The 10,875-nt window shown below is 53.0% G+C and overlaps 1 protein-coding gene across 1 annotated transcript in view; it reads right to left on the reverse strand.

Annotated features, from left to right (window-relative positions):
• Window positions 1-3,707: 3,707 nt before the first annotated feature.
• The window catches only part of Tmem189 (transmembrane protein 189), a 19,384-nt gene continuing 12,216 nt past the window's right edge, over window positions 3,708-10,875 (reverse strand). Inside the window, exons 3-6 of the mRNA XM_031372830.1 lie at window positions 7,442-7,533; window positions 6,456-6,600; window positions 5,213-5,425; window positions 3,708-4,655 (exon numbers count right to left, since the gene is read on the reverse strand). Of these exons, the coding sequence (XP_031228690.1) occupies window positions 4,534-4,655; window positions 5,213-5,425; window positions 6,456-6,600; window positions 7,442-7,533 (572 nt within the window). The 3' untranslated portion in view covers window positions 3,708-4,533. The remainder of the gene's footprint in view (window positions 4,656-5,212; window positions 5,426-6,455; window positions 6,601-7,441; window positions 7,534-10,875) is intronic.

Raw genomic sequence — 10,875 nt, forward strand, 5'->3', positions numbered from 1 at the left:
GAGATCTGGTCTCAAAAAATAAGGTAGGCAGAAGGGAAGACAGCTGACACTGACCTCTGGCACGCACACATGTACTTGTCTATGCACCTGCGCACATGCACACACACACCTACATATACATATAACTTGTACAGGTAGACTGCCAGCGTGGTGGCACATCCTATAATCCTAGTACTTGGGAAGCAGATAAATGAAGACTGCTGTGAACTCAAGGCCAGCCAGGACTACAAAGACTTTCAAAAACAAGACTGGCTTGTTTTCCACCCCTTCCACTCATACTTTATTTTATACGTGTGGGTGTTTGCCTACATGTGTGTCTATGTACCATGTGCATGCAGTACCCATGGAGGCCAGAAGAGGGCGTAGGATCAATGCTGACATAGGGGAGGGGAAGGTCCCTGGGACCGGAGTTACAGAAGATTGTGAGCTGCCCTGTGGGTGCAGGGAATCAAAGCCAGCGTTCTGGAGGAGCGGCCAGTGTTTCTGACTGCCATCTTCCTAGCCTCCAAGACTGGTCCATTTTAAAATTGGAATATTACATACACAGCTCTAAAAGGAACGAAGGAATCTTCTGATCATCAAACATAACATTCTCTAAAAGATGTTCTGAGGAAAGGGAAGGTAGAGGTCCACCCAGCTGTTGTTCACTTGTGATGTCTTCTTAGAGAGGGGGAAGTCGAGGGCAGGAAGGCAGGCGACTCCTGTGTTCATACAGCGAACGTCGCAGCCTTATCAAAGTGACGGCCTTTGAGGGCTACCCTTGTAGACAATCAAAGACCACCCCTGAGGCACCCCTCCCCCCAGCCATGACCAGGGCTGCAGAGTGGGACCCTATCTCAAGACAACACACACACAGATTCAGAGAGAGAGAGAGAGAGAGAGAGAGAGAGAGAGAGAGAGGGAGAGATCGAGCATATCGTGTGTGCCTTGAGAGAGAAACTGACCAGGGGCGTTTTGGGAAACTCAAATCTCAGGCTGCATCAGGCCTCCAAGCCTCTTTGGCAAAGGGCCTGTACAGAGTAGCTAAGGTGCTGTCTGGTCTCCGCTGCACACATCCAGCCACTTGAAGCTGGGAGGAAATGGCTGGAACAGATGACAGTCTCACTTTACAAGGACATTGAACATTGCACTGTGAACCGTCCCCACTCCTTGCCCGCTGTCATTTGGAGAACGCTCTTGAGTCTCAGGAAACCCGTGGATTGGATGGGCCCCTGCTTGTCTTCTACCTACAGCTCATGGTCTGCGCCATCCCAAGAGAGGCCTTCAGCTCATGGTCTGCGCCATCCCCAGAGAGGCCTGCAGCTCATGGTCTGCGCCATCCCCAGAGAGGCCTGCAGCTCATGGTCTGCGCCATCCTGAGGGGGGCCTGGGAGGTCTGGGTTTCAACTGAGGTGGTGGGAGTTACAGGTGGGAGAAGGCACAGACCTAGATTCCCTCAAAAGAGGAGGTCCACTCTAAGCCCAGGTTTGCCCTGCTCATCACTGACCCGACTCTGTCACCAGATGGCAGCACAAGCCACCTAAATCCTGGCTCCCTCGCCCACCTCCTAGGCACAAGCTCTACAACAGCCTTAATTTCCAGGCCAGTTTTTAGTTTAGTTTTTTTTTTTTTTTTTTTTTTTTTTTTTTTTTTTTTTTTGTTGTTTGTTTTTTCACGACAGGGTTTCTCGGTGTAGCCCTGGCTGTCCTGGAACTCACTGTGTAGACCAGGCTGGCCTCAAACTCAGAAATCTACCTGCCTCTGCCTCCCAAGTGCTGGGATTAAAGGCATGCGCCACCACCGCCCCGTTTTTTAGTTTTGAGGTACTTGTTAAAGTACCAACCAGGCTGGCCTTGAACTCCTGTCTATAACTCTCGACACTCTCTGCCTTGGTCTCCAGAACAGCTAGAGTCACAGGCCCTTGCCTCCAGGCCTGGCCTCATTTCCTATCCTTAATAGACCGATGAATGCTAACACCTCCTCCAGTGGCTGTGGCCCTAGTGGCCAGTGCTGGCTAACCTTAAGGACAATGAAGTGATGGGTCACCTTTGACCATGACTCAGCAGTTAAAAATCACTCACGGAGCAGTCATCATTAGGGTCAGAACTGACACATGGCTCCCATTAATAAGCTAGGTGTCCCACGCATGCCATTAATCCCTGGTCGGAGAGGGGCAAGACACCAGATGGTTGTGGCCTGCTAGGAAATACCTCAGAAAGAACACCAGCTTCAGATTCAGGAAAATCCCCCACCTCAAAGGACTCGGTTGACACTTAGCGCCCTCTCCTGGCCTATCGGTGCACCTTCTTACATGTGTGTGCATACACACACACAGGCACACATTTGAAGTGTTTTTCAGATTATTGTCATTTTGTGTCCACAAGCCCCTTTCCCCTCCTTTACTAACGTTGCAGAAATTAGCCTAGGGCTTTTTGTCATTGTTGATTTTCTTAATAAAGACAGTTTCTTATATAGGCCAGGTTGGCCTCCAACTTGCTAGGTAGTGATAGATGACCTTCACCTCCTAAGTGCTGGGATTACAGGCTTGAATCACCATGCCTGGACCACCGAACAGACTAGACACACGCCAGAATGTATGGTCACTACTACATTCTGGTGTCCTGGAAGTGCTTGTGCAAAAACTAAACGTTTCAAATGTCTATCAGGTGGCATGAGGCTTAGAGACAGCTGCAGCTCCCCTCACTTCTCCTGCTCTGTGCCAGTCACCCCAGGGTCTAACTGCAAGTCTGCACCTGCCCCAGGGCTTTTTGTACATGCTGTCCCACAAAAAGGCCTATTCTGTTCAACCCAGGCTGCCTCTAGCTCCCTGGTCAAATAGCCTCCTGCCCCAGCAGCCTCAGCCCTGCTTCTCCAGGGCAGCTTCGTTAGTAGCTTTTCAGGGATGACCTCGTGAAACTGCGTTATGAGCTGGGCATGGCGGCGCATGCTTTGATCCCAGCAGAGGCAGAGGCAGGTGGATCTCAGGAGTTCAAGGCCAGCCTGGTCTACAGAGCAAGTTCCAGGACAGCCTGGGCTACATACTGAGACCCTTGCCTCTTGAAAGAACAAAATATTAAAACAAAAAAAAAATTATAATAAAGAAACTACTGTATGTTTTCTTTATTTATTTGTGTTTTTTTTCTTTTTTCCTAGATCAGCTCCCACCAGTCAGTCTGGAGGTCTGGGTCCAGGCCAGAGCCATGACACACATCAGATGCCAATGACCCCCTAACGGAGTTCTGGGACAAGCCAGCCAGCACTGCTCTAGCACAATCTAGGTGAAAGGTCTTGTGAATGGTGGCACATACCTGTGATCCCGGCACTTGGGAGGGGTACAGGGATCAGGAATTCAAGGTCAGCCTTGGTTATATAAGAAGTGTGAGGTCACTTTGAGTATATGATACATCGCCTTAAGAAAACAAAAATTCAAGACTGGAGATATGGAGCCCTGGTTAAGAGCACTTAAAAGGACCTAGTTTTTTCCCAGTACCCACAAGCGTTTCAGTCATCAGTAACTTCAGATCCAGGTTTCCAATGCTCTCTTGTGACCTCTGTGGGCACCAGGCACACACATGGCACACATACACACATATGGGAAAAACATAAAATACATGAAATGAATCTAGACCACTTCACTGTGTTGGGGGATAAAGACCCCGTCCTTCAGGCCAGGGCTAGCTCCCTCTGTGCAGCCATCCGGAAACACCACACGGCAGCCAGAAATACAGATGCTTCTTCCTTTGTTATAAATATATTATATACATCCAAAACATGACATTAAAATATTACTCCATGTTACAGAAAGATATTAAGGCTTTCTATTATTTACATTGACAAGCAAGCACCTTTAAAAAAAAAAAAAGCCTTATTCTTCCTCCTCTTGACACTCTGGCCAGAAGGGACACAGTGTCCCTTCCTCAAATGACCAAGCCCTTCACAAGAGCTGTACCCATGAAGATGTCTCCATGGGGAGACCTCAGATGTGGCTGGACACGTGGATAGAAGAACTAGGGGAAGGGAAAGAGTTATCCTGATGTGAGCAGGACAGTCTGGCCTCTCCTGGCCAGATGCCCTCTGACCCTTGCCCAGCTCTGTCTCCCTTGGATGGCAGATGGGGTGACCCACCCACCTAGGCCTCTGGGGTCAGCTTGCAGGGCTGAGGGGGGAGTCATGATCTAAGGACATTGATGTGTTCTGGGGGCTCTCTGGGTCACCGAGGCAGACCACGCGTGTCAGTGACCCTACACTAGCCAGGGAGTGGGCGTGCAGAGCAGATGCACAGGGTGGGGTTAGCCAGCAGGACCGGGCTTCCCTCTGCAGTCAGGCTTGGCCTTGGAGCAGCTCAGTGGCCTGGAAGGCCCAAGGAAAGAAAAGGAGAAGAGGAAATGAAGAGTTGGTGGCTCAAGTATTCTGTGTCACTGGGGGTGGGCTAGGGTTGCCCGGGGCCCAGCCCAGGGGACTTCTCTTCACTGGAGGGTAGCTCAGAGACGCCAGGATTTGGCAGATGGCTTCAGTTCAGGTTCGGGAAACTTGGCGACCAAGAGTCCAGACATGCTACTTGATCTTCTGGGCCCATTTCATGTCGTCCGCTCTCGGCTTCTCACCCGTCAGGCCTTGGATGAGGTCCTCCAGGCGCCGCCAGAAGCCTATAACCTCTAGGGGGTAGTTGAGCCAGCCTGCAGCAGACACAGTCAGGGGGCTAGTGAGGAGAGGCAGCCTTGGGGTGGAGCGCCCTCAGGAGACAGGCAGAAGAAAGTGGGCATAGAGAGAGAGACCTCCCTCATGTAGGGCTTAGGTCCTCCCCTCAGGCCTCTCCCAACCACTAGGATTTTTTTTTTTCTTTTTTCTGGTTTTTCAAGATAGGGTTTCTCTGTGTAGACTTGGCTGTCCTGGAACTCACTCTGTAGCCCAGGCTAGCCGCAAACTCAGAGAGATCCACCTGCCTCTGTGCTGGGACTAAAGGTGTGTGCCCTTCCACCTGGTAATCACAAGGCATTCTGTCTGTCTTGTTCACTTAGAGCCTAAACCCAGGGCAGTCAACAGGCACCGAGTAAACTGTTGGCTGAGTGTCTGGAGTCACAGAGCTTCAATGTGGTAAGGGACTTTGGTGGTCCTGGCCTAGAAGAATGCTTATACATAACAGGGACTCAGTAAGTGTGCGTTCTCAGAACACTGGGTTGGCCAAGGCCGTATGGCCTCTCACCCTCCTGACCCTGGGGATGGCACCACCCACCTGTGGTGATACAGAAGTATGTTTCATGGGGCGCCACGTGGTGGATGCGATGGTGTTTCCGTGGCAGGATCACGTGCCAGTCCTGCAGAACGGTGACCCAGCATGGCAGCCCTAAGTACGTGTGCGACCATTTGTGGATCTGGTTGGTGAAGGTGCCAAAGATGGTCAGGCAGAAGACAAAGCATTCCCAGGGATACAGCTGCTCCAGGGTCTCTGCGGGGCAAGAGCAGGGGCATGGGACCTTTGTAGCTGCCCCACTGGCCAGTCAGCTCCTGTGCCAGGAGCACCCGGGCCCCCCTCAGCCTAAGAGTAGCTAAGAGTGTGGGCTCTGCAGCCAACTGGGGCTGGGTTCTGATCCCCACGGACATTTGTGGGTTGTGTGGGCTCGAAGCAGGGACGCTGGGTCAGGTTCTCTGATGCAGGACTTGAGGACACTCATGTATTCAAGGGAGTATCTCTTGATGGAAGACATCTACAGAGCAAGGGAGGCAGGTAGAGTCTGGGACATGGATTCAGGCTCTGTGGGGCCCCGTGAGTTCCCAGGGTGCAACAGCTCCACGGGGTTCACTCTGGAAGAAAGCAAAGCTACGGGCCTTCGGAGGCCTTCACTTGCTGGCTTCTGGTTCATGGGATGGGGAGAGGGAGGAAGTGGGTCTGTGGAGAAGGGGCTGCTGGGAGAATGTCAGTAAGGGTGGGCCCAGCAGTACCCCATCCTTGGTCACGGGCAGATCCTCTGTTTCTCCCAAAGGCAGATGTCACCAGCTACCAGAAGTTCTGGCTTTGTCTCACCTGATGCCCAGCAGTGGGCCAGATTGCTTTGGGATTCAAAAATGGACATTGCTGGCCTCAGCTCACAGTCTATATTTTTCCTTTTTCCCCAGTGGTGGGATTGAACCCAGGGGATGGGCACAGTGGACCAGCTCTCAGCTACTAGATCCCATCCATGTCCTCATAGTGTGCCTTTTCTTTAAATAATACAACAGAACAAGGGCTGGGCTGGCTGTGACTCACAGGGAGCGTGCCAAGTGAGCAAGTAGTTCCATGGAGGAGGTGGGAAGGACCCTGGGGGCCATGTTACCGGAGAAGGCGAGAATGCCGTCTTAGGCTGAATGCCTGACGTTTACAGGCACCCTACTAATGGAGAGGTCTTCAAACACACAAGCAGCCCATGCACACCCCGGGAGCCACCCCGGGGCCTCTGACCCTGACGTATACTCTGAGGAGCCCCAACTGCAGATCTCACCTGGGCTCTGGGTCCGGAACTTGTAGGCCATGTTTAGCAGTGGCAGCAGCGTTACCAGGCAGTTGTCACCATTGGTCTCGATGAAATCGTGCCTTGTGATGGCTGTGGGGTCAATGTGGTGCTCCCGGAATGGCCGGATGAAGGCCTAGGTGGGCAGGGTACAGGCACAGCGTCCCAGTTAGCTGAGGGCAGCTGGTGCCCCCCAGACCCTGCTCCTAGAGCTTGCCACCCTCTACTCCGCCACTAACACAGATCCTGCCTGGGGCGGTCTGGTAGGCTACCGTCCAAGATGGCTTCAAAACACTGATGGGACGGACATTCCTCACTTGCCTCAGCCTCTCCATCTATACTGGGAGGGCCTTGGAGACAACCTCCACCCAAAGCAGGTGAAGAGGCCCCACAACAACAAGGGAGACCCTGTCTACATGGCCCTTAGGCTCCTACTTCTGGGAGCAGCCACCAGGCTCTCAATTCATGTTACTAAACTGAGCCTGCCCTGAGTGAGCCCAGACCAAGGAATGGCTAACCAGAGCCCATTCATCTCCCTGGCAGGGACTGGCTGCCGATGGGCGGTGCGACCGCAGCTGGACCAATGGGATGAGTGAGGTGCAGGGAGTTTGGCTGCCACTGGGGGAACGAATTCTCTAGGCAGCCAGGAGTGGAGGCCTGAACTCAGCAGGGGAAAGCAGAAACCAGAGGCGGAAAGCCCATTTTGAAAAGGCGGTTGCCCTGGTTCAGAATGGCTTTAACCTAGCACTGACTGAGTCTGAATCCTTGCCTGATGAAACCAGTTTGGATTCAATCTTCTGCCTAGCCCCGAGAGCCTCACTGACAGCTTACAGGAAAGCATGGGACTGGCCCTGACCTGAAGGAAGGCTCCAGGAGGCTCTCCGACCCGCCCTCCTGTGCTGTTACCAACCTCAGGGATCCCCAGTCCAGTCTCAGGGGACTAAGCCCGGGACAGTCACACAGCCTGGCATACGCACCTTCCCGACAATGGGCAGATCCACAGAGCCCCATGTATCAGCACCCCAATGTACCAGGCCAGACAGGAAGTCAGCGACGAGAGCCCCTGCAACTGTGGGCAACGAGAATGTAAGCCAGGGCAGGGTCATGCAGAGACGTCCCCAGCCCTCGCGTCGGGGGCCACCCCTCCACAATCTTGCTTGTTTACTCATTTGTTCATTCATTACGAGAGTGAAGCATCCAGGCCCCTGGTCAGTGGACAGTCTCAGCATAGCGCCCCTGCCTCTGGTCTGCACAGAGCAGACTCACCTCTGAGGTGGGGGCATAATGGCCTTCCTGGACTAGGTGTTAAAAAGGCCTCAGCTGAGCTGTCTAGAATCCCAAGCATCTGGGAGACTGAGGGGGAGCATCCAGAGTTTGAGGCTAGCCTGGGCTCCAGCAAACATAAACAATTCCTTATTTGCAATTACATCTCCATCTCACTTACCTACCTGGCTTTCATCATGGACTCAGTCCTTGGAGCTTTCTTTCCCTTTGTTTGCGTTCAATCTGCTCAGAACCAGCTTGGGGTACTGCCCCACCCCCACCCCAGGCCTTAGATCTAGACCATACTCCCACCTCCATCACACACGAGCTGTGTGACATCGCGCAGGTTACTTAACATCTCTGTGCCCTATTTTCTTCTTGTTGGGCAGGAGTGGTGAAGATGTAAAAGACAGAGAGGTGGTTTATCAAGGGCTGTCTCAGCAGGACACACCCTGTATCTGTGGCCTCTCCACTCTGGCAGTAGCTTACTCAACAGAGGTGACCCACAGGCTGGGGCAGAGGTATGGAGCCCAAGTTAAACATATGGCACAGCCGGGCGTGGCTCACACCTTTAATCCCAGCACTTGGGAGGCAGAGGCAGGCGGATTTCTGAGTTCGAGGCTAGCCTGGTCTACAGAGTGAGTTCCAGGACAGCCAGGGCTACACAGAGAAACCCTGTCTCGGAAAAAACAAACAAACAAACAAACAAACATATGGCACAGCTAGCTCCTAAGGCCTTGAGATTCAAATCCAGCATAGTAGGACCCACGGACACATGGGGAAACTGAGGCAGAGTGACCAGTAGTGTCTCCGCTCACTCCCTGCACCTTCTTGTCCTCTGAGTCTTTGGCCTCAATGTTCCTCTCTGTGTTTTCCTCCGCTGCTCAGGGTCCTGGCTCCGTGCCCTTCCTAAGACCTGAATTACCCAGAGCACTGTGGGCTCTGGTTTAGGGCTCGACCTTGGTTCTGCGACATCAGTGGGCTCAATGTCGCATGGTAGTGATTGGCACACAGTCGGCCCTCAGAGCTGACCCATGGGGTAGCTGGGAATGAGGATCTGTGCCCTCTGTCCCATCCCCTGCAGTTTCTCACTGTAAACTGGTTGTCTGAGCCCAGGTTTCGAGTTGCAATGGTACCTTTGGCGTCTCATTGACGGGGGACCAAGGCCTTGGGGTGCCATGAGGACTGTGGGGGCGAACATCTGGATACCTCCCCGGAGAATGAAACTGTCACCCTGGTGACAGGGAGAAGGATGCAGGGTACTGCAGGAATGAAATCCCAGTGTCTGGTCTGCTTAAAGGCAGCTGCTAAGGGCAGGTTTGTAGAAGCCAGGGGTACCCGTCCAGCCACCTGGCTACCTATCCACAGATCTACCTACCCACCCACCATGCATCCATCCACCTCCTACCTAATATCATCCACTCGCTATCCATTCATCCCTCCACCCACCTACCCACTCAGCTCTTCATTCTCCTATCCAAGCACAGGCAGTGGGGCAAGAGCGGCGGGTGGGAGGCCGGGGACAGAAGGGCTCCACTGCCTAGCGCTGGGCAGTCCTGGTGCTCAGTGAAGACAGTGCCGGGAAGGAGACTTGCTGTTCCCTGGCACCCCAGTAGGTCTGGGGCGTTACTGAAGCACCCGCTGTATACTAGGAACGGTGCGGACACATTGCCTTTAAGCAAGTGAGGGTTGGGAGCCCTGTCTCTAACTAACTACACTGCTATGCCACTTGCCTTGTTTGGGCTCAGCATCCTTGCAGAGGCCTGGCCCGGCATCTCTGGCCAATGACAGATGTAAACACTGCCATCCTGACAAACAGTATGGGCACTCCTGGGTCCTGTGGTGGAGCATGGCAGGGATTCCAAGTGCAGGAGTCTTGTCCTGAACGTTGGATTCAGGCTGTGGATGAGGCAATTTCTTCCCTCCCCAGGTATGGTTTGAGTCTGGTCAAAACTGTCCCTAACCTGCACACATTGGGGTACAGGCTTATGTGGCTCGAGGCTGTACCTCTCTCTGACCACCCAAGGTCACCACGCGGCTTCTCCACATGGAATCGAAGGGCCGGAAACCCTCTAGACAAAGCTAGGCACAAAAGCTGTCAAGCCCTGTGGCCACTCAGTCTCTGTTGCTATGGCTCAACCCTGCCAACATCACAGGGTGACCACAGGCAACGTGTCAGTCAGCATAGGGGCGAGAGGCGAGGGGATGGTATTGCTGTAGTACCTCGTTTGTGAGTATTTTGGGTTTGGCTTGCTTCAAGGGGCTAGCTCATCTGGAGTCACTCATCATGTGTCACGTGCGTTGGCCATTTCCCTTTTCGCTGCTAAGTACTGTGCCATCCTCTGGTGTAATGCACACTGGACCTTTACTGAGATGCAGCTGCATTGCTCATTCACGGAGAAGCCTCACATCTTCCCCCATTCCTGGGGCCGAGGACAGCAGAGACATTGTGTTTTTGAGACAGAGACTTCTAGAGCCCTGGCTGGCCTTGAACTTCTCTGATCCTCCCGTCTCAGCCTGTCAAGTATGAGGGTGACAGGTGCGCAAACACACCCTGACGGACAGTGACACTAAGGTTGCTCTAGGCTCTCTACCTGCTGACCTCTGGCTGAACACAAAGCTTGCAGCTTTGGCTAGTCTAGAAAGCCGGCTTGCCCCGGGGATCCTGACTTCACCTCCTAAGGGCCGGGATCATAGGCAGGCTGCTATTCACACTTGGATTTTTTTTGGTTTTTTGAGACAGGGTTTCTCTGTGTAGCCCTGGCTGTCCTGGAACTCACTCTGTAGACCAGGCTGGCCTCGAACTCAGAAATCCGCCTGCCTCTGCTTCCCAAGTGCTGGGATTAAAGGCGTGTGCCACCACTGCCCAGCTAACACTTGGATTTCTTCTACATGGGTGCTGGGATTTGAACTCTGGTCCTCACGCTTGCACAGCAAGGACTTTACCTGCTGAGCTATCTATCCAGCCCCGATTGGACACTCTATTTACTATTATTTTGAGGCAGGGTCTCACCATGTAACCTTGGCTAGCCTGGAACTTACTATGTAGATCAAGCTGGCTTCAAACTCAGCTCCTCCTGCTTCTGCCTCCCAAGTTCTAGGATTAAAGGCGCTTACCACTATGCCTGACTTCTGTTTGACACCTCCC

Source organism: Mastomys coucha, unplaced genomic scaffold, assembly GCF_008632895.1.
Source record: "Mastomys coucha isolate ucsf_1 unplaced genomic scaffold, UCSF_Mcou_1 pScaffold15, whole genome shotgun sequence".
In the NCBI taxonomy this organism is placed as follows: Eukaryota; Metazoa; Chordata; class Mammalia; order Rodentia; family Muridae; genus Mastomys; species Mastomys coucha.